The 24,246-nt window shown below is 44.6% G+C and overlaps 1 protein-coding gene across 2 annotated transcripts in view; it reads right to left on the bottom strand.

Annotated features, from left to right (window-relative positions):
• The window catches only part of Vwa3b (von Willebrand factor A domain containing 3B), a 226,717-nt gene that overhangs the window by 62,699 nt on the left and 139,772 nt on the right, over nucleotides 1-24,246 (bottom strand). For both annotated transcript variants that reach the window (XM_023717542.1, XM_023717541.1), the window contains exons 13-19: nucleotides 22,451-22,549; nucleotides 15,121-15,303; nucleotides 10,166-10,298; nucleotides 8,408-8,563; nucleotides 4,226-4,345; nucleotides 2,630-2,717; nucleotides 2,389-2,536 (exon numbers count right to left, since the gene is read on the bottom strand). In XM_023717542.1, the coding sequence (XP_023573310.1) occupies nucleotides 2,389-2,536; nucleotides 2,630-2,717; nucleotides 4,226-4,345; nucleotides 8,408-8,563; nucleotides 10,166-10,298; nucleotides 15,121-15,303; nucleotides 22,451-22,549 (927 nt within the window). The remainder of the gene's footprint in view (nucleotides 1-2,388; nucleotides 2,537-2,629; nucleotides 2,718-4,225; nucleotides 4,346-8,407; nucleotides 8,564-10,165; nucleotides 10,299-15,120; nucleotides 15,304-22,450; nucleotides 22,550-24,246) is intronic.

The following is a 24,246-nucleotide window of genomic DNA, read 5'->3' as shown; positions in this document are numbered from 1 at the left end:
AGTTTTGTATTCTGATTTTTTATTCAGAATATCAAGGACTTCCCCCATATTGTCACTTTTCCTTCAGAAATGTGTATTTAATGAATGCATGACACTCCGTTGTGTCAATGCACCTACAGGGCTTTTAGGTTGCCTTCAAGTTTCTCCTGTTAGAGATAAACCAGCAAAGACTGCCTTCTGCGGGATCTCGTCAGCACTTGTGCGTACAGTCTTTCCTTACACAGACTCCTAGTAATGGGTTTGCGGGTTAAATGCTGTAAACTCTTAAGGCCTCTGAACATGTCGCAGCAGCGCCACACTGATGTGAGTGTCCATTAGCAAGACAGAGTTTCTCCTTTTGTTCTCTCCTTGCCATTACTGCTCACCAGTGTTTCCTAACTTTGCTAATTCTATGGGACAGGGGGAGGCCTGAGCTCCGGCTTGCATTTTTTTCTAAGTCATGTATTTGGAATTAAATATATATTTTCGTTTTGTAGTTTTGACTCTCCCCCTCCTTTCTCCCTAGATTGTCCACTGGATTATTTATAATTTTCTTAATTTTTTATGGAATTGGTGAGCCTGCATATGTGCGTCTACAATGGACACTGATTTATACGCATACACACACTGGTACTGACACACATAGTTAACTTACTATTTTTTTTTATTTATTTATTTATTTATTTATTTATTTATTTTTTGCGAAACCTGGGATTGAACTCAGGCCCTTGTAAGGAAGGAAGTGCTTATTCTACTGAGCCATCTCCTGGGCCTACTATGTTCTTAAGATACTGTCGTGGTTTGGGCTTTTTGCAAGGGGAAAACTACAAAATAGGACACATTTTATAAGATCATTTTATAATCACCCAAAGGGTCACATATGAAGAAGGCAGGAAATCTGTGCACACACTAAAGACTGAAGAGTCCAGCTGCTGGCCTGGATCCTAATATCCTGAGTGAGTCCAGCTGAAAACCTAGAGCCACAACAATGCCTCTTAGAAGTCTAACTGGAGGCCTAGAGCCCACTACAGTCTCATGCAGGCCTGCTTCACAGGTCTATGTTGGAAAGGCCCAAAGGCAGTGATGGAAGCTAAGAAGTCTATGCCAGGGGGATGAAGGATCTGTGCTAGCAGGCTGAGAGATCTGAACGGGAGCCAGGAAGCGATGGTCAAGGCAAGCACTGGAGCTCATCCCAAAAGCACCGCAGCCAACCTCAGCAACAGTGAGGTCCCGAGCTCCTCCAGGGAGGAGGAAAGCCAATGCGACAAGCTGCTGCAGGAGCCTGAGCTGTGCACCATCTTCCCCTCCAGAGCCAGCATGTGATGTTCAAAGTGAGGACCAGAGCTCCCCCAAAATGATTCAAAACAATCTTCAGATCATGAGGTCCCGAGCTCCTCCTCCAAACAGAACAGCCAAGTTCACCAGGAAAGCCAGCCTGACCAGGTACCCCAGCAGAACAGCCAAGCAAGCCAGCAGCTTCTAGCACCCCAAACAGCTTCCCTAACAGCTTCTCAGTAGCTTCCCCAGTTCTTCCTCTTATACTGCCAGCAACAACCCTCAGGTGGGCCTCCCACATCCAGCACCAGCTAGTTCAGTTCAGCTGGGTATAACAAGCTGCCCACAGTTAGCAACGCACTACCTTCCTCTTCCCACCACAACCCAGCTGCTCTCACGAGCTGTTCTTACCGAGATCAGGATGGCCTTGTTGCCAGATTTCTTGGCGACCTTCTGGAACAACTGTACTTGGGGATGTGGCCCAAGCTCTCTTCTACTTGCTGCAGGTAGCAAGCTCTGCGGTAGCGAGCTCTCAGGTCCCTTCTGCAAAGTGGCGTGCTCTCCGCTCAGAGCCTATGCAATCCCCCTATGGTTTAAATCACCTGTGCACGCCTCACAGTGCCTCACGTAACACAAATGCCCTGCTCACAGGTGGTACACTGTATGCGTAAGGGAATAACGACAAGAGGGGACAGGTCTGAATGCTTTCAGTATGGACACAGTTGTTTTCCATGTATTTTCAATCTGAGTTGGCTGAATCTATGGATGCAAAACCTGCAGGTACCAAGGGCCAGCTGGCCTTCCTCCACATCCGGCCCTTCGGAGAGGGTGAAGGACAAACGGCCTGTCTGGGTCTCCTCCTCCCCTGATTTGGATGATGGTCACCCCGAAATCTGACAGTTTTCAGACACTCCTGCCACACCACACTTCTGCCCAACAGCAATGAGCCACAAACTGCCCTCAAAGGCCCCTTTCCTTGGCTTAACCAGAATTCTAAGGGTCACAAATAATTTCCCCCAATGACTGAAATATATTGTGCTTACAACTGCACAAGAGATTGAAATAAACTGCTTTTTATTTGAGCAGAAAGCAAAATAAATCCCTCCAGCATGGACACAGCAACATTCCAATTACCTCATCGAGGACGTTGGAGACAACAAGCTTATCCAGGATGGGGACCTGGGTGGAGCTGTGGGGCACCGACAAGGCATCCATGAGGGTGAGCTTCTTGGCCACCAGGCCATGGGTCTGCAGCCAGTTTGCCGAGGACATCTCTGAAGAGCTAGGAGCACAAGACTGTGGGTTATAAAATGGATCGCTTGGCTGGTAACAAACAAAACACAGGAAAGTTGTGCTTGAACATGAAAGCACTCACTCCTCCTCGCAAGCTTGGCTCCCTTGTCTAGTCGATCCTTCTGACAAATCATCATCCGGGTCCTCGCTCATCAGCAGGGCACTCAGTTCTGTGGAGGGAGAAGCGGCAGCTGTGTACGATCCCCTTTGTGAGGTTAGTATCAAAACACAAAAGGATCACCCGTGTTCCGTCCAGGCCTTCCGAGTGGACCATCTTTCAGACACCGTATCTGGATCTTTCAGTGGGCTCCTGGACAAGATGCACTTGGGATTTACCCACAGACCATGGCGCCGGCGAAGGTGGTGCCGTGCTACCACTTATCTTCTTTACCCTAGGTCCACTGCGATCTCTAGCCCTGAAAAAATCAGACATACTTGTCCTCTTGGTCTCCAGAAAAGATATTTTAAATTTTCCATGAAAACACCATGAACACCAGGTTGTTTGGCCTGGTTTCATTAGACATCTTGCACTTATAAAGGAGAGGTGTGACCAGCGTCTCAGATGCTGTTGACTCATTCTGAGGCTCCTCAGCTCTATGTGGAAAGCCAGAGACTTCAGCTGTAAGCTCAAGCTTTGAATTAACATTTGGGATTTTAAATGCATGTCTTCACACAACATTGGACTTAAAGCTGGGAAGGAATGTTATTGCCTGTTGAACAAGCAGCACTTAGAGGAGGGGTGTTCGGGTATGAGCCTAAAGAGCACATCCTACTCACATCCTAAGAAATCCTTTCCTATTCACCATACAATAAACACTTAAGGGTGTGTGCATTATGGCAGGTTAAAGGGTGCCTGAGCAGACCCATACTGGCAGCCCCACAGGAAAGGGGCTGGATTAGTTGCGATAAATGACAGGTGTCACTTTGTTGCTTCCTACTATCTAGGTGATTGTGTGTGTGTGTGTGTGTGTGTGTGTGTGTGTGTGTTTTAGGGAAGGGTCTACAGGATGTTCAGGTTTCTTACTATTAGATCAGACTCGTAGTGATCTGCCTGTTTACAGCTTCCCAAGAGTTGGGATTACAGGTATGTGCCACCACGCCCAGTCTCAATTGCTGTCTCAGCAAGCCCCAGGGGTGGGGCTGGCACGCCAGGCCCAGGGATTGAACTCCCAGCCTCTGTGTCTGCCTAAGCAGGCACTTTAATCTGCTAAGCTATTTGGCTGACCCTAAAATTTATTATTTTATGAATACCACATTTATCAATCATGTTAGATATTGAATGGGTACATTGTATTTCCCTCACCTTTAGCCTGCAAAGCCTGAAATTTGGACCAAAGAGTGGCTCATCAGATGGGACCACCAGTGAATGGAGAGAAGGAAATGAATCCACCCCGAAGTCCCAGAGTTTCCGATCGAAAGCCGAGAGTGGCAGCAGGCATGAGCCCTGGCACCAGAGTTATGTGGACCGCTTGTGCTAAATGCCCGAGCACAGGTAGCATAAGTCCAGCCCCTAAATCCATGCACTCCCACGGTGGGCCTGGTTTCCAAGGACCCTTTGCACGGGAAATCATCTGGAAACTTTGTTTTCCCCAAACATCTCCACCCAGATCCTTTCAGAATAGGAACACTGGGCAAAAGGAAGCCAGTGGTCCCCGAGAGAGGGGCCCCTGGGGCTTGCCTTGGTTGCTCAGAGTGCTGCTCCAGGTGCTGGAGGTGGAGGGGCTGTCCCTCCTGTGCTCCAAGGCCGAGCTCTTGAGTGTGGACATCTGGCTTCTGAGGAGGCTGGTTTTGGTTGATTCTGTTGGTAACATAAGGAGATGTTAAGAGAATTGGGGGGAAAGGGCCGACTTCTGGAGGTACAACTATTTTACTGGATCTGTGAAACAAGAGGACTATTGCCTTTCCCAATCTGAGAGGATGGGGACACTGCCACAACACACATGCTGGGATAAAGGTTTGATCCCTTGCTCTGAATTCAACCCCTCATGGGAAGAAAGTCACTTTGAGCTCACTGAGGTTGTCAGCAGAATGCGCTCCCTTGTGGTTGTAGGACTGAGGTCCCTATTGCCTTGGCAGCTCTGGGCCAGGAGCCCCTCTCATCTTCTAAGTCTCCTGCATCACTTCCACCATGGCCCTCCCATCTCCAAGTCAGCAGTGGCACTCTGAATTCAGGGCTGAAACTTCTCTGATTTTCTTTCCTGCTACCAGCTAGAGAAAGCGCCTGCTTTTTAGGGATTCTGTTTCTCTCTCCTGCAAGGAAGTAGATCGCTGGTGTGAAGATTAGCGGGCAATCTGCACACTGTCTACCTTGTGTACAGAAGAGTGAGGCCCAGGTCTCCACACAGGAGGGGAGAGTGTACTATGCCATGGTCATTGTTCTTCTAGGCAAGAGGTGGGAGGGCTCTGTCTTGGCTGATCCAGAAGCAGGAGTTAGAAAAAAGATAAATTTTCCTGGGAATTATGTGTGTGATCAAAAGAGATCAGTGACCCACGCAAGAGATCTGAGTACCTGGTGATCACAGGGACAGGTCACTGTGACCAAAGTCACTAGGCAAGAACAAGCAGACATACAAGTGTGTCAAATGCAAATGAAACACAGCTCGCAAAGTCCCCAAGCGTAAAAACTGCACCAACTCTACCCCTGCAAATACTGAAGGTCAACACATTTATCTGAAAGTAGGTTCCAGCATTTAACTATACTGCAAACTCTGTCCAGTCATTCACTGCATTTCAGCACTCTTGAGCATTAACAATAGATATAGGGCCGGCCAAATAACTCAGCAGATTAAAGTACCTGCAAGCAGGCACAGGGGCCAGGGGTTCGATCCCTGGGCCTCTGTGCCGGCCCCACCCCCCACTGCACACTGAGACTGCAATTGAGACTGGGTGTGGTGGTACATGCCTGTAATCCCAGCTCTTGGGAAGCTGTAAACAGGCAGATCACTATGAGTCTGATCTAGTAGTGAGACTCTGAACACCCTCTAGACCCTTCCCTAAAATACTAAGACAAACAAAAAACAACAACAACAACAACAAATGGAAGTAAAGGGTTGGCCAAATAGCTCAGCAGACTAAAGCACCTGCTTCAGAAGAGCACAGTGGCTAGGGGTTTGATCCCTAGTGTGCCGTGCTGGCCCTGCCCTCGGGGTGCACTGAGATGGTGACTGAGACTGGGCATGGTGGCACGCACCTGTAATCCCAGCACTTGGGAGGCTGAAAACAGGAGGATCACTACAAGTCTGATCTACGTAGTGAGACCCGGAACACCCTATACACCCTGTCATAAATTGATTTTAAAAAATGGAAATAAAATAAAAATTCAACATATAGTTCCCTGTTAATACCAAGGATCTCAATCTATGGGAAATGTTGACAGTGACAAAGGCCATTAAAATGCTTAGGACAACTGACAAACAGCAGTTCTAGTGTGACACAGGTTGCCTGTGGGAGGCAGGCAGGATTGGCAAGAGGAATGCAACTACAGATGGGGCCTGCTATGGGATGCCTATCTGTCCCCATGGACCTAGGATGCTTCTCCCTTGTACAGAGACATCAGGAGCAAGTAGCAGCCACGTAAGAGAGACTGGGGTACAGCAAGTGGCCCGTTCTAGGAAGGCTGCGGGTCTCTGTGAGCTCAAAGTCTCTTCTCCTGCCTAGAGATGGGGGCACCCAGCAGGCAGGCTGCGAGGAGCCACCATAATTCTCCTCTTACATTCTGGCCTGAGACCAATGCAGGGATCTACAGAAGCTCCAGGGACACCAGGGAAATAAGCACCAAATAATAGTACAAAGGCTATGAAAATTAAATTGCCCTTGGAATCAGCCTAAAAGGCAAGCCAAGGTCTACATGCTGAATGTAAACAGGGCAACTATTGCCCAAGCAGAAGATTGAAACACATTTCAGAGTCCTTAATATAGACAAAAGGTCCAGGAGGCTATAAAAACATCACACCTCCGATTAAGAACAAAGAAAATCACTCATTATGAAACAGAAAAGAAAAGTATCCAATGATTTCAACATCAAGATGAGTCTGAAGTTAGAATTATCTGACAAGGATTTCAAATGATCAATTACAAATTCTCTGAACAAATAAAAAATCAAACTGATAAAACTTCTACCAAGAATGAAGATAAAAGAAGATAGACATAAAGTACAATTATCAAGAATGAAATAGAGGGGCTGGGGAGATAGCTCAGCTCAATGCCTGGCAAGTGTAAGGATCTGGGTTAAATCCCTGGTACTCTATGCTGTACCGGCCCTGTGCTGAGTCGGCCACTGAAACGATGTGGTGGTGCATGCCTGTAATCCCAGCACTGGGGAGGCTGAGACAGTAGGATCACTGTGAGTCCTAGCTGTGTATCAAGACCCTGTACCAAATAAATAAATAAATAAATTTTAAAAAGAATGAAATAGGGGCATTACTATAGGCCTTCAAAGCACAAAGAAGTTAAAGAAGTACAACAAACATATAAACTCATGAGCTCATAATTTAAACTTGTATCAACTCATTAATTAATAAATTAAGTCTCACACATTTGACAAACTAGGAAAAAGATGGACCAATTCCTTAAAAATCACAAATTCCCCAAACACAATAAAGTAGGGAATAATGTTAAAACTGTTACATAAATTGAATTCTTAAGGAAAACATCTTGAAAAAGAAATCTCCAGACCCAAATGGCTCAGTGATAATTTTACCAAGCATCCAAAAAACTACATCAATTTACAGGGAAAGAAAAGTGGTAACTGCCCACCCATTTGATAAGGACAGTATTAGCTGAGACCAAAACAGGAATTACTTCCATGTACTTTGTTACAGAATGCTTTAACAAAATATTGGCAAGTAGAATGTAGCAGTACAGTAAAATATTATCCAGTGGGTCTAATCTGGAGGCACTCAAGATGTGCGAGGCTGCTTGGACATCTGAAATCAATGGAACGGACTGTATCAATAGACCAAAAAAGACAAACCACATACCAATTGACATCGAAAAAGGATTTGACAAAATCTAACACCCATTTTATGACAAAAGCTTGCAGAAAGCTAAGAATGTGGAGAATTTCCTTAATTTGATAAAGATCATATACAAAGACATACAGCTAAAGTCATACTTCTTTTTTACTTGTATTTTAGGGAAGGGCCTACAGGGTGGGTGTTCAGGGTCTCACTACTAGATCAGACTCGTAGTGATCCGTCTGTTTACGGCCTCCCAAGAGCTGGGATTACAGGGGTGTGTCACCACACCCAGTCCCAATTGCCGTCTCAGCACCCCCCCACGGGTGGGGCTGGCACCTTAGGTCTGGGGATTGGACCCCCGGCCCCTGCGCCTGTTTGCAGGCACTTTAATCCACTAACCTATTTGGCCAGCCCTTAAAATCATACCTACGGATGCAAACTACATAGATGACAAACATGTACAGGCTCAAGTGTACAGATAGTCAAGCACACAACATACATACTTTGTATGTGTACAAATGACAGACAAAACTTGAGTAATTTGAATAAGACCTTGGATTGTGTCGATGTCAATTTCCTGCTTTCAGTATTGCAATACTATGTTTTAAGATACTAGCATTGGCCAAGGCAGGATGCAGGCTAGGTCTACGGGATTGTTTGGATATACAATTACCTTAATAACAATGTCAATTAATAAATCTCCCAGGAGGTGGGGATTTAGCTTAGCAGGAGAGCACTTACCCAGTATGAGCAAGGTCTGGGGTTTGATCTAGTGCATTGAGAACAACAATGACCACAAACCCTCACAGGCTTAGGGCTTTAAGGAAATGCTATGGGAATTTGATTTTACTCTGTCTTCTTGTGCTGAAGAAAAAGCAGTAGAGGCATTTTATCACCGATACCTGCATGCAGGACTTTCTTTTTCTGCAGCTTTTGATTTGAAAGCTCCCAGGGTACTTTTGACATATTTGGGGGTAAGGCTCCTGTTGATTCAACATCATATTGAAGTTTTGCACATTTTTCTGGGGTTGAAACCATAGAAGAGATTTCCTTCTGATGTCTATTTTGATTAGGATAAAAAGTAATAAAAAAAAAAAACCAAACAAGATGAAAAAAAGGGAGAGAAAAAGAAAATTTGCATCAAGAAGGAAGAGTTACAATAATGCATTTGCTGTCAAACATTGCAAGCTTAAAGAACTAAGCACTCCTGTATTTGGTTGATGTAAAAATGGGCACTTGTCTCTGCCTCGGGCAGAAGAGTGGGTGGGAGTTAAATGTAACCTCTGTCTAGGGTCTGTTCCTTCCCGGATGTGTGACATCAGTGAAGTCACTTGATCCTCCCTAACTTCTTCACTTTCCTCATCTATGCCTGAGGCAAGAAGGTCACCTGTGTGGGCGCGACAGGACGATTCGTGGGAGAGCTGGGTGCAAACACAGATTACAGAAACCTATGTTGCTAACTCGGGAGTCAACCAGCAACCCCGACAAAAGCCAGCAAGGGAAGCTTCCGCGCCAGACCTCCCAGACAAGCAGGAGATCGCTGCAGAGCACTTTGGAGGAGACGCAGGCCAGGAGAGACCAGGAAATCTCGAGCGCTTGTGCTAGCATTTCTGTCCTCAAAGCTCTGAACACGGCGGCCACAGACAGGAAAGTTTCCAGGACAAGCTCCTGTGCCAACACCGCGCTCCTCCTCCTCCAGCCTCTCCCACTCCCACCTACTTTGGTCTCCACCGAGCGCCCTGGCCGTGTTCCGCAGCCTCTACGCGCCCGGACCCACACAGCGCCTCCAGAGGCACAAGGATCGAGCCTACGTTCACCTGAGCAACCCTGACTCCTGGTGCAGGATTTGGTCTCCGTAAGTGCTTGGAAAAGGAGTTGGGAGCTGGTGGTAAATATCTTCCTCCCTTGGGAAACTAGGAAAAGGCCGGGCATATCCCCGTTAACCCAGCTCATGGCCTCTCCTGACCATTGTCCCCACGTTCTATCAGGAAGAGGAAACTGGGGCTCAGCAAGGTTAGGTAACTTGTCCGAATACCTATCAGATGGAATATTAAGATCTCTCTCTCTCTCTCTCTCTCTCTCTCTCTCTCTCTCTCTCTCTCTCTCTCTCTTTCTCTCTCTGCTTCCTGCAGCAATCCAAAAGGAAATAAAAAAGAAAAGACTGCACGAATCCACTTCTCAACCAAATAGTGGACACAGTCCACCGACCACTTCAACTTCCAAGGGATAACTGGGATCTTGTCCTGAGATTTTTAAGTCTATTTAAACAAGAAAAGATAACTGATTTTAGTGAAAAGTAGAGAGAAGGCAATTCACATTTAAGTGCAGCTCCTTTGATTCTTAGTTTTACTTGTCCAAATTTGCTGAGATTAGAAAATGTATCTGTAGACAGGGATCATAAATATTTAAAAATTAATGCTGTGAAAGGGTGTGGCCCTGCATATCTGTAATCAGGAGGCTAGAGCAGGAGGATCACCAGCCTGGACTACACAGTGAGTTCAAGGCCAGCCCGAACTACCTAGTGAGACCCTGTCTCAATCAACAAACAAACAAGCAAAAAAAAAAAAAAAAAAAAGCTGACATTTGCGTTATGTGAGGCCCAGGAGATGGAGCGGGGGTCTGGGAGGCCCCTGGCTGGGGGTCCCGGCGCTAGCACACTCACTTGCTGTCACCTTCCTTCTCGCCATTGTACCACCAGTCCATGATCACAGACTCGGAATAAAGGTTTTGCATCTTCTCTAAGTCGCTGTGCCCTTGCTCCACTTCCTGAAGCAAAAGCCTGAGATCTCCATTCTGCCAAAATGGAAAGTTGTGAACACTGTATGAAAGTGTAAATCTCACACACTTTTTTTTTGTACTAGGACTTGAATTCAGGGCCCCATGTTTGCCAGGCAGACACTGCACTGCTGAGCAACACCCTTGGCCCTCAAACACTTGTAACAAAAAACCAACTAGATTGGAAAAAAAAAATCTCAAGAATTTCATGAGACTCATTCCACTTCTGGCCAACTTCATGGCTGAACACATACACAGTTTACCACTAGGGAAGCTTGGAAATTCGCACTTGTGAATCGTTCTGATCAAGATAACCATCTTATGTATAAGCCCCAAGAAGTCTCCTGTACCCCACTATAAATATTCTTCCTTCTTAAAACCTCTTTTTCCAGTTCTCAAAGAACTACTGAGCATTCTGCCTCTTTAGTTTCCATTTTCTCGAATTTTCTAGAAATGGAATAGTAAATGCTTTTTTTCTTATATGGTTTCCTTTACTCATAATTATTTTGAGATTCACCTGTTGTAATGTGAACTAACAGTTCATTCATCTTGCTGCTGAGTAGTATTCTACTGTACATTACATATCAATATCTATTTACCCCTCACATCTTGATGGGTAGTTATTCCCAGGGGCACTCTCTAGCCCCAAGAGTAAATGTTCATAAAGCTAGGAATATCTATACCCAATTTTTTTTATTTTTATTTTTAGGACAGGGTCTCACTGTGTAGATCAGACTCGTAGTGATCCTCCTGTTTACAGTCTCCCAAGTGCTGGGATTACAGGTGCGCGCCACCATGCCCAGTCTTAATTGCCATCTCAGGTGTCCCTGGGGTGGGGCCGGCACTATATCCAAGTTTTTATTTGGACACTCGCTTCCAATTCTCTCAGGTAAGCTACCGTGGACTGCTTAGATCACATAAATGGTGACACTGAACTTTCATAGAAACTGCCACACTGTTTCCCACAGTGGGTGCACAGTTACATTCCCACCAGGAATGTGTGCAAGTCCCCGATCACCCCCATCCATGCACACATTTGGACATCTCTGTTTTAGCTTAGACCTGCCTTAACAATATCTAATCACAATTACATGCATGTGTCTCTAGTGACCATTGATGCTAAGGATGTAGAACATCTTTTCATGTTTTTAAAAATTTATTTATTTACTTATTTGGTACAGGGTCTCGCCCCGCAGCTCAGACTCACTGCTCCTGCTGTCTCTGCCTTCCTAGGGCTAGGATTACAGGCATGCGCCACCATGCCCAGTCTTGGTGGACCACTCAGTGCCCAGGACCGGCATGGTATGTAGTATGTAGTACCAGGGATCGAACCTGGGTCCTTGTGCTTGCCAGGCAGGTGTTTAGACTGCTGAGCTATCTCCCCAACCTTTTCATGTTATTTGCTGCACATATATCTTTTTTGGCAGTGTCTATTTAAATCTTTTGTCCATATTTTGAGTTTTTCTCATTATTATAACTTGAAAAATCTTCATATATTCTGAATACAGATCTTTTATTGGGTGTAATATAACTGGAGAGTATTTTACCCCCCCCCCCCGCACAGCTTTTCTGTTCACTGTCACAGTGTTATGATTTAAGAGAAGATGGTTTGATTTTAATTAATTCCAATTTATCAGCTTATTTTTTAAAAGATGGCGTTTGATATACTATCTTTAAAAATCTTTGTCTGATGAAAGGTTTTTCATATAGTCTCTTCTAAAGAGAGAAAAACAGGCTTTACATTTAGGGCCATGAATTGTTTTAAGTTAGTTTTTGAATATGGTATGAAGTATAAAGCAAAGTTAATTATTTACCTTTAAACATTCCATTGGTCCAACACTATTCCTTGAGGGGGTGGACTATCTTTTCTCAAGTAAACGCTTTTGTTCTTTTGTTATCTTGTACACCAGTCTATATCTGATTTTTCTAATTCTGTTTTGTTAATCTGTGTGTCTTCACTCATGCCACATTTTCTTGATTATTGTTGCTTTAAGACATCTTTTTTTTTTTTTTGCATTTTAGAGAAGGGTCTGCAGGGTGTTCAGGGTCTCACTACTAGATCAGACTCGTAGTGATCTGCCAGTTTACAGCCTCCCAAGAGCTGGGATTACAAGCATGCACCACCATACCCAGTCTCAATTGCTGTCTCAGCATGCCCCAGGGGCAGGGCTGACACGGCAGTTCTGGGGATCGAACCCCCTGCCCCTGTGCCTACTTGCAGGCGTTTTAATCCACTGAGCTATTTGGCCGACGTTTAAATTTAATTCTTATTGTGAAAAAAGCAATGTTTTCAGAAACTTTCAAACAGTTTGGTTGAAACTGTTTGAAAATATTTTCCCTTGTGATTTAGTCTTGTAAATTCAGTTAGCTCCACTACTTCTTTGTGTATTTCACTGGATTTCCCCATAAATGATGGTGTTGAATGAAAATAGACAGCTTCACTTCATTCTTTCCAATTTTGATGCGTTTCTCCCTGCTTCTTTTTCAAATTTTTTAAAAAATTACTTATTCATTTGGTATAGGGTCTTGCTAAGCAGCTCGGACGCGTAGTGATTATGCAGTACCAGGGATCGAACCCGGGTCCTTGCGCTTGCCCGGCTGGAGCTTAGATCGCTGCTTCTTTGTATTCCTGATAATTTTCAATTGAATGCCTGACACAGTCAGTTTTACTTTGGAGGGTGATGGATATTTTTGTTGTCTATAATTCTTTTGGGGGTTTATCCTGGGATGCATTCAGTTAAAAGGAAAAGGTGTGATCTTTTCAGGCCTTGTGTTTCAGCTTTGCCAGGTGGAACGGAAGCAGGGTGTTGCTCCCACTACCAAGCTAAGGTCTTCTGTCTCTTCTACCCAGGACTCAACATACCAAGAGGTTTTCCAGCCTTGTTGATAAAGCAGCCACTGCTCCCAGCTGTGAGCGACCCCCAGGTCTTGCTCTCTTAGATCCTTTTGGATAATTCAGTTCCCCGATCCAGGCAGTGTCCCCAGTGCAAACACTGACTCATTCTTTGGCTTGATCTGGGTTTAAAGTCACTCCTCAAGGTATGCAGAGAGCTAAAAGACTCCTCTCTTGGAGGGTATCCTTTTTTATTTCAAAAATTTTATTGCTTATGTTTTTACAAGTCCAGAGAGTTATAATTAGATTTTTGGTTTAATTTACCACTTATGCTTTAAAATAAGGAATAAGTCCATTTCATCAGGATAAACCTATAATATCAGTACCTTTACATTTTAAATCTTTTAATTTTTTATTTTATTTTATTTTAGGGAAGGATCTACAGGGTGTTCAGGATCTCATTACTAGATTGGACTCATAGTGACCTGCCAGTTTACAGCCTCCCAAGAGCTGGGATTACAAGCATGCACCACCATACCCAGTCTCAATTGCTGTCTCAGCATGCCCCAGGGGCAGGGCTGACACGGCAGTTCTGGGGATCGAACCCCCTGCCCCTGTGCCTACTTGCAGGCGTTTTAATCCACTGAGCTATTTGGCCGACGTTTAAATTTAATTCTTATTGTGAAAAAAGCAATGTTTTCAGAAACTTTCAAACAGTTTGGTTGAAGGAAAAGCAGGCCTGCGTGTCTCCAACCCCTAGGCCATTTCTTTTACATATTTATTATTTCAATATACCTAGATGGGTGTTCTTAAAATACATACCTGCAGGCAGGAGGATTGGAGAAGAGAATCTCACTGACTCTCTCTTGGATATTAGGATGAACTGCTTTATTGGATGGTCACATGGTTATATGAAGGAGACCATTATGAAGTAGCTTTGAACAGGGTTTAAAATTAACCAATTGGCTTTCTACGTTTACTTGTGAGTCTGTCCCAGGCCCAGGCCCCCTGACTGGAGGTGGGCAATGGACCCATGGTAAATGAACCTCTGTGAGTCACTGGTCCCAGCTGAGGCCTGCAGTGGCCTCTGATGCTGTGGCACCTCCAAGGACAAGACAAGGACACAGCAGAGCCTGGCTCCAACCCCAATCAACTAGATAAAGACTGCACCCACAGGTATCTCACTCCTGCCATGAAGCCAACCTGGGAATAAGACAGTTCTCCTATATTAACATAATTTATTCCTTGGAGAATCTTTGAGCTGATTCTTGAGGTTCTGTTCAGTTTCCCATGCTTTCTACTCTAACCTCTTCCTTTCTTTGCAGAGCAAATAAATTCCTAGAGTTCTTTGTCTCAGAGAATCTCAGATTATGCTAGAGGGTTTTGATCCTTTTGGAGCCCTAAAATCATGACACTCATCTCTTCTATTTAAGCCTTCACAGTCCATTTGTTTGGGAGGTTGTGAGTCTGATTTGTCCATCATAATTATATAGTTTAAAAAGTCAAAAGACAACCATCTCATATGTGAATATTTTACAAGTTTCCCAGAAATGCCTTTACACAGCATGGTTAACAAGCTTCACATATGAAACCCTTGAATCACTTAATATAATACATATTCCTAAAGTTTGAAAAAATGTTGATAATTATTGAATTTGAATGACAGTTCTTTGGGCCTATATACTTTTGTGTTTATTTGAAACTTTAAAAAATAAAATAGAAATGAAAAGAATCTACACTAAGCTTCCTGGACAGCTATGCTACAGCTTTACTTAGCACTCCAAAGGGAGACCTTAGAATCCACACTGTCACAACTGCCTTAGCTCAGGGGGACGCCTGGACCACATTTGAGGAGCACTGATGCATACCTTGTTCCTTTGCTCTACTGGGTTTTCTTCGTTTGCAGTTTTCTCAGCTAAGATATTGCCTGCGCCTGGATCTCCACTTGTAATGCATGCGAGCATGAATGAACGAACACGGGGCTAAACTAGCCCGCTGATCTCTCACCTGCGCAGCCTCTTCAGGAAAGGGGTCCTTGCAACTGAATCTGTAAGAATGGAACTTCCCACCAGTCACAGAAGCAAGCTCTTTCAGGAAGTCATTAGCAAGCTCGTCATGGTAATTGAAGGAGATGGTATAAACAGGGATTTTTTGAAAAGCTTTGACTTGGTCGATCACCATTTCAGGCGGCTGAAATGATAAGGGGATGGGAAAAGGGGAAGAGAAAGAAAAATAATAAAACACGAAAACCCATATTATTTTCCACAGACAGTGAAAATCCAAAATAGTAATTCCTTATAGTGAGCAGCTTTGTAAATATGTTGATTCACTGTAATATACTCTACCAGATAGTGAGAGCATGAAGACCAATATTCTCTGGCTCTTTGAGGATTCACATTTTAGTGGGAAAAAGAAGGAAGAAGAAAGATTTGCATAACCAAATTGCTCTGTTTTAAATGCACCTGAGTGTAGACTCCAAACACTGCTTAAGTGTCTAAGGCCACGTAAAGTACCAAGGTCAAAACCCCTGGGGAGAACATCTGGATTCTACAGCGTGGACTCCCTGGGTTTTCAACATGGCTTCCAAAGCACCTCCACTGAGAGAGTAACTGCCGGCTTCTGCTATGCTGCGGCCAACTGGCTGCCCGTGCAAAGCGAAGGAGAGAAGTTTATTAAAAACCTTTCCATGTGTTGGCTATTCATTTTCTCAGTTAATCCTCATAACCACTCATGAGGTAGTTTTGAAAGGAACATTAATGGCCTGGCCTATCTAACCCCTCTAGCTGAAGAGAGCCCATTCCTCTCTTCCTCTTTTACTATCAAAGCCTTGGTTTTCATTTCATGGCCCTGTTAAGCACACCCACACACACCCACACCCACCCACACACACACACACACACACTCACATACACCCACACACACACACACACACACCAATGAAAACATATAAACATACTTAAAATTCACCTTCTGAGATGTCAGCCAGTGAGAGGTACCCATCATGAAGGATCCCCTTCCTCCGATAAGAAGACTAAAGACTTGCAGAAAGGCGGAAGGGCTACTGTCTTTTCCCCTTTTCCTCCCTGGAAAACGGACACTGTCCTCCAAGACTGCAGCCTTGTGGTGACCAGGAGGAAAGAAGCCATATATAAAAGTGGTGGAACAAGAAGCCTGTTCTCTTGGCGACATCGTTGGGTAGCTAGCTGTACAGCCCAGAGCCACTGCTGGACACCCACAGAAACAAGCGCTTCAGTTTTCAGCGGATGTTTTATGCCCTTTTACCTTGTCTCTGGGGACACATACTTCTAACTGACGTAGTAAGACGGGGCTCCATTTAAACACGGGGAAGCTGAGGCTCACCCACGCCAAGTCTCCCGAGGTCGCTGAGCTCTTAAGTGGCAGGAGGAGAATTCACAGTCCAGTTTTTGGTATAGAAGCAATGCTGTACGGTGTGTTCCCTGGTGCACACTACAGGCCATCTCTTCATAAGAACTAATTCTCAGAAAATGTTACTTAACTTTTAGGAAAGCAGAGTTTTTCTACCATCTTGTCTCCCCCCGTCCCCAGCTCAGCTGGGAGAGAGTGTCCTCAGTTGTCCTGGTCCCTTTTCGAAGACCCAGAAGGCTGGCTCCTTCAGCCAGTTTCTGTCCTCTCCCTCTGGTTCCCTGTGGTAACCGTTTCGCACGTATTTTTTCGCGGAGTCCGGGGAAGACAGGTGATGGAGAGGGAACTCTGGACTGACCCCTAGCTGGCCTTGGACACATGGCACATTCCCTGGGGAGGCTTCTGGGGAAATGTCCCCCTCGGGTGTGGGCTTGGCTCAGCCATCACTTGCACACAGCCTCAGTCTCTCTGTCTGGCTCCAGCTCAAGTCTGTCCTTCCCCATTAGCTCTTCCCCATGCCCATCAGCCAGTTGCCTAAGCCAGCACCAACCCAATCTAGCTGAAGGGCTGACCCCATGCTTCTTGCCAATGGCAAGGACAGAGCAGAGACCTCTGCCACTGCTTCTCCTCCCTCAACTCATCTTCCTTTGCTGAGTACACATCTTCCTTTGTGGGAGAAAAAGAACTGTGCTCGTGTTCCCTCCTCAAGTCCCAGCTACAAGTCCCATCCCTTGGCGTGTTGCTGTTATGAGTTGTTTCTTATCAGGAACCCCTGCCCACTTCCTTTCAACCCTCACTTTTTTCTAAAGAGACCAAGATTCTGTTTCTTTGTTTGTTTTTGGCAGAACCGGGGATTGAGCTCAGGCCCTGGCACTTGCCAGGGAAGCGCTTATTCTACTGAGCCATCTCCCTGGCCCCGAGACCTAGATTCTGTTAATCTGACAGACATAGCACGAGTCAGGAGCAACTCCTGTATGCAGCTCAGATATTTGGGAAAGGAGACAAAAAGAACGCTCACTTCAGAACAACGGCACAGGTGCCAGGAAGCACGAGTGGGATTTGCAGCTTCTCAAATGTTCCTTGGTGTTATAGCCTGTATCTGTCTGTTGCTGCCTGCGTTCCCAGGAAGAGGGCAGAACTCTGCCCATAAAAGGTAATAAATAAATATCTGCAAATCGCCTTCCTGGGACCATCAACTCATTTACCCTTCAGAGCAACCTTTGAGGCAGGAGGACTAGCTCTAAACCGTAGGTTAGAGGACACTTGCAAGTCATGCAGGCAAGCAGTATGGGCGGGGAGCTTCTAAGCAAGTTCCATTATTCTAGACAGCTACGAAGAGCATGTGCACATGAGAGACTGCTAAGTGTGTCACTGGAAGTGCCCCACCTGCGCCCAGCACCAGGGAGAGCCACAGCAGTGAGACCTTGCAGCGCCCCTTGTGGTGCTGGGGAGCAGGAGAGGGTGCGGGTGCTTCTTGATTACACAGCAAGCTGCCCCTGAGGGTTCTTCTAGCTGGTTTACAACCTCAGAGATGTGAAGAGGGGATTCAGGCTGATGCCCGCCTCTGGCCACCCAGTCTGCCTGACCCTGGCTCCCCAACCTCGCCTTCCAGGAGGGCTAGGGGCTGGGGAGCTCAGGCCCTGTTCAGCTCCTGCGCAACAGCAAGGCAAGGCGTCCTTAGGGCTGCCCATAGAAGCTCCTAGCTTTCCGCAGTCCTCAGCCAGGGCTGCATAGCCAAGATGTACAGCCAGAGCCTCTGCTACCACGGACATCAACAGGGAACAGCAAGGATGCCACACTTGTTCTCAGCATGGCCAGAAGGACACCTGCTGGTGCAAGACCATCACTGTGTGCCATCCCATCCCTGGCTTTCACAGACCCCTTGGTAGGCACTGATTAGCAGTTCTTGTCTAGTACTTCTTGCGTAGTAGTTCTTGCCTAGTAGTTCCTGTCTGGAAGCTCTTATCTGGTACCTCTTGTCTGGAATGATGCAAACAGCTTCATGATGTCTGTTTCCCTGATTCCTACCAGGCAAAGTGCCTAACTTTGAAGAAGTCCCAAAATGACCCCAGCTGGAGCTGAGCTGGGCTCCTCCCAGCAGAGTCCCTCCCCCAGGCTCAGCCAGATTCCCAACCCAAGGATGCCTCTCTAATGTGAATCTGATTACATTTTAATGGAGATTGATATTTATAGAAGCTTAATTCTAAAAACATGATTAATTTTAAAGAGTTGTATCATTTTATCCCACGGGCCTGACCATTTTCATAAGCAAACAGTCAGCTGGTGTCTATGTAACCAAATTCAGAAGGGCATCTCTGTGTATTCTCCCAGGTAGAAAATTCTGCAGAATACCCTGAATAAGTAGCCTTGGCCTTATGCAGTCAGTTCCTTCAAAGCTGGTTAAAATTCAAAAACAAATGGAGACTGAGTGGTATGCTTAATATGGTCTACGTAGAACACAAATACCTCTGAGATCTATTTGCTTTCTTGAGAGAATCCTAGAAATAATACATAAGAAATGAATGCATGTGTGAAAAGGCAGCTATGAATATAAAAATTCTTAAAAGTTTGTAAATTATACTTTGGGTAATTTGCTTATTTCTAACCCCAAATATTATCCACATGAGTGGTTCTTCTGTTTACATGGACAGCAGACTCTCAAAATCTAATGACAGGTACTGATCTTTAGAAACATGAATAATTCACTCTGTGTATACTCGTGGGGGATTCTGCGATGGCCTTCAGATCATGAATCCTCAGCACACTGTTGGTAGTAGTGTCACTTGCATCTCCTTGGGGAGTTATTTGGCAATGTCTCTCAAAATGTGTCTTTTTGCCCGAATCTACTTTACTTACACATATGCAAAATGATACATGCACGCAGTTTCTGTCACAACAGTATGTGTAATGGAACAACTAGGAGCAATCTAAATGCCGATCCCTGGAAGACTTATTTTTGTCTGGCTCAGCCTGCCCTGAGGGCGGGGCTGATGAGGCATGTGGTGCCAGGGACTGAACCACGGTCCCTGTGCCCTTGCCTAAGCTTGCCTAAACAGGCGCTTCAGACTGCTGAGCTATCTCACCGGCCCCCTGACTATTTAACTAAATTATGGAATAATTATGTGACAGAACTATAAAATATAAATTATTGAATAACCATGTGATGGAAACTATATCAGGAGGGGTTGGGGAGATGGCTTAGTGGAATAACTGCTTCCCTGGCAAGTGCAAGGGCCTGAGTTTAATCCCTGGTTCTGCCCAAAAAAAAAAGAAAGAAAAGAAAAGAAAGAAACTGTATCAGGGAACTCTTTCTGAAGTGATATGAAGAAATAAATGTTCAAGGTGTTTGATAGATAATGGTGTACAATTATGTGTACAATATACTAACATTTGTTCTTCTTTCTTTTCTTTTCTTTTGAGGCAGAGTTTTGCTGCTATCCAGGCTGGTCTACAGCTTGTGATTCTCCTGCCTCAGCTTCCCGAGTAACTGGGATAATGATGTGCACCACTGTACCTGGATCATTTGTACAACTTTAAAAAAAATTATGTATTTGGTACAAGGTTTCGCTATGCAGTTTGGACTCACACTGATCCTTCTGTTTCAGCTTCCCCAGAGCTGGTATTATAGGCATGCACCACCACGCACAATTTCAGTAGCCAGCTCAACGGGCCTGGGGCGAGGCTGGCATAGCATGCATTACTGGGAATCAGACTTGGGTCCTTGTGCTTGCCAGGTAGGTGCTTAGACCACTGAGCTATCTGCTCAGCTCCTTAAAAAAAGTTTTTAAATTTTTATTTATTTATACTTTTTCTTAGAAAAATAACATCAATTTCCTTATAGCTGATAAACATGAGTCAGAGAAAATCTTTTTTCTCTGTTTGTCCTTTTATGCCTTTTTTTATTTGGACCACATGAATATACTGCCATTCAAAATTAAAATTAAGCTAATTTTTGAGATAAAAGTCTTATTAAATCTGTACAACAGACATGATGCATTCATTGAAAACAATGCCTCTAAAATATTTCTTAAGACTTGCAAAAATGTATATGATATATTAGAGTAAAAAAAGAATACAAAACTGAATTTTGCGTAGTTGAAATTTATCTCTTTTTATGCACAGCATTATTTTCTAAATTTCTTCTAGTATAAACAATTTTAAAAGAGATTATTAAGAAGAAAATGATGCTGTGTCCATATGACTCGCAAATTGGAATCTCCAGCCCACATCTCTCCCAAACCAATTCAGCCCCTATTTCTGGACATCTACAGTACAGGTAGATGTATTGTACATCTACCTCTGGCTCCCTCTTCTAGCACCCCCGGTCTGCTTGCTCCTTAAAACATAAATTTAAACCCATTAATAACAATCACCATAAGCCAGAAACCAGTCATCTTGACTCCTTCTGCCCTGCTTCCTCCAATTCACCCCCGCTCCCCACCCCCAAACTGGTAGCCTCATCCTGGGGATGCTACTTCTGGTCCTGGGGATACTACTTCCGGTCTTGGGGCTAATACTTCCGGTAAACCACACGCTTTCAGAGTGGGCGTTCAAGGACCTTCACAACATTTCCCAGCTCAGCTCTGGGCTTGTCAGACCTGGCCTTCTCTTGCTTCTTCTGCCTCAGCCTCTTTCTCTGAGGATCCAATGTATCACCACACCTCTGCCCAGAACACCATTTATACCCGCTGGTCATTTCCGTCTTTTTCATACGCAGCTCAAATGTCCCCTACCCATGAGACTTACCCCCACCCTTCTCTCCATTTCTTACAGCAGAATTCATCTCTCTGTTCTTGGAAACAGCAGTGGTACCCCAGTTCGTATATTGTATTAACTGTGTACGGCTAATACATTCCCCTAAGCACAAACTTCCCCCAGGCAGGATGAGCTGTTAATCATCTGCACAGCCTCAGATTTCAGAGCCACACAGGGAGCACAAGAGACACACAATGAACTGCCTCTGAATAGAAAATAAAGTGAAGTTGATAGGAAACCATTCAAAATGAGATTTCACTTTATGTACTACTGTACTTCTTTGCCATAAATCTAATGCTGTGGTAAAAATCCATTTGCATTATTATTTAATCCTTGAACCATCTGAAACAGGATATTTCAGAATATTTGCCCAGCCATCTGCATAGATAAACATCTTTCAAGGAAGGATTCAAGTTGATACTAACTCACTTTCAAGGTCAATTTACATTGTGCTGGCCTGAAAATCCTTGTATTTATTTAATGCCTGGAGCAGTAGTCTTTCATTCACAAAGCTTAAAAGAAGCTGAACAGACTTTCTAGAACCTTTCAAATATTTCCCAGCCAGGCTAAACAAAACAAAGAACATTTCCCTAGAAAGGCATGCTTTTGTTTAAGTGAGTGCTAAGTTAAAATTGGGGATAAAACCAAGGACATTCTTCAGTGACATGTTTAGATTCTGAACCCTTTCAAATGAAAGAAATCTAAAACAATCTCCTCTCTTAGTTTGTAGTAAAGCATACACCAGTGTTCAATGAAAGGCAGATGTCTCCTGGGGTTGGTCTGCAGGCCTATTCCTGTGGGTCACATTCTTTGTCACATAAATAACTCTCTGGAGTTTTGGCAGACACAGGAATTTCTTCATGTTTTTTCTCACCTTCATTCTGGCTTCTCTAGCCCAAAGAATGATCTCTCAACAGCTTTTCGCCCCAGGACTGAGGACTGAACCCAGAGACTTAGCACTGAGTTTGTGTCATCCATGGCCTGTTTTTATTTTGAGACAAGAGCTCACGAAGTCACTAGGCTGCCCAGTGGAGCACAAATTTGAGATCCTTCTACCTCAGCCTCTGGGACTGCTAAGATTACATGTGTGTATCGTTACATCTGGCTCAACAGCTTTCCAATGGCAGGTGTGAAAGGTCAGCATCCGCTTTCAGAGGATTGTTGAGCCCTTCTCTTTCCCAGCCTCGAAAATCAGTACCTGATCAGGTCTCCCGTCGGTCAGAAGGTAGATGACCTGTGTTTCCTGATCAGCAAAAGCCATCTGCAGGGCCTGCAGCGTGTTTGTGGAGCTTCCAACCTGTGGGAAAGAGAAATTCTCAAAGACCGCACCAACAACTAGTAGGTATTTCCTGCTTTTAAGAAGGAGGAAGAGAAAAATTGTGAAATAAAGAAAAAATAAACTTATAATGAGATAATATTCTCAACCCAGTGATTCCAAAAACCCAAATCCCTGTATGTGTCATCAACGTCTCTGTCTGGGCAGCCCAAGGACTGCTAGAAGCCAGGGCTGTGGATTTCCTATCTTGATGGCAGAGACCTTAATGCAATTCTATGTGTGTGTCTCTAACTCAGTTACCACTCACCCTGCTGTCAACAGAGCTTAAATATGCAGACTGCACACACGCTGGGGGAGAGCACCAGGATGGATTCAGGACACCAAGCACTGAGCAGACACGGTGTATTATCATCAGCACTCTCACAGCGGACCCACGGTGATTCTCACGTACCCTGAACCCATACGGTTCCGGTAAAATACATGTTCCAAGTATGTGGACTTTCAGTAGGTCGCTTATGAATGTATGGTAGGAAGTGGAAGACTCTAAATGTCCTACTTTACATGTGATGGGAATAAACAAACATACGGGGTTGATACTCCATACCTGTGGGTTCCATATTTACAGATGAAACAAACCCTGGGTTGAAAATATTTGATGAAAAATCACATCTGCACGTGTGTACAGACTTTGTTCCTTGTCATTTTTCCCTAAACAAATATAGTACAGCAATTGTTTACATAGCGTTTGCATTCTACTGGGGTAGGAAGTCATGGAGAGGTGGTTTGCATGGGTTATACACAAACACTAGGCCATGTTCTCCAAGAGACTAGAGCATCTGTAGAGTCAGGGATCAGCAGGGGGTCCTGGAACCAACCAATGTCCATGGATATGAAGGAAAACCGTACCAGCCAAAACCACAATCAATCAAGGGGAATGAATTATGGCCCATTCTCTCACCTACGTGACACATTAATCATAACACCATCCAACACTTCATGTAAAAAAAAGAGGTATCAATATACACATCATATGTCAAGGGAAAATAAGGATAGATTTTTAACAAACTCTCCAATCATGTTGAACAATTACAAAGTAGAAAATCTCTTGAATGATTTATCAATACAGAAATAGATTTTCAGATAAATGTAAATTCACCAAATGCACTTCCCTTAATATGCAAAAGCATGCCTTACCAAAATGCTATCAGTCAGAGCAACAGGACTTGGAGATTTCCAAAAGCCTGTTTAAGTCTTTACCCTCAAACCTGGTACCTCAGTATAGACTCAATAGTAAGAAAAACCAAGAGAGGTTGACTCAGGCAGAAAGGAGTTTGTGGTAGAGTCATTGGGTTGGCTCAAGGCATTACCAAGCTGCAGGGAAACCTGGACTGAGACCTCACCGCAGGAAGGATGTCCCCAATCCTGCTGCAGACCTGCCTCACAGAGGTCCCACTATTATGGAAAACAGACCAAACATGGGAAGAAGCGGCACCAAGAAGGTAAGAGGCAGTTTGTTATGCCAGTGGGCCTCTGACTGGGACTTCTCCCCAAAGAGTTAGAGTCCTGCATGGCAGCATTCTGGGATTTTATGGGGAGAGCAAGCTGGAAGTTACAAAAGTAGATTTGGCGCATTATGATTGGAGGATTGCGTGATGTCTTGGGTTGCTAAGAGAGTTTAAACATTGCGGGTTACATTACAAAGCTGCCAAATAACAGGC

The sequence above is a fragment of the Octodon degus genome, unplaced genomic scaffold (genome assembly GCF_000260255.1).
Source record: "Octodon degus isolate 3935 unplaced genomic scaffold, OctDeg1.0 scaffold00052, whole genome shotgun sequence".
Lineage (NCBI taxonomy): Eukaryota > Metazoa > Chordata > Mammalia > Rodentia > Octodontidae > Octodon > Octodon degus.
This window is presented reverse-complemented; position numbering and strand designations above follow the sequence as displayed.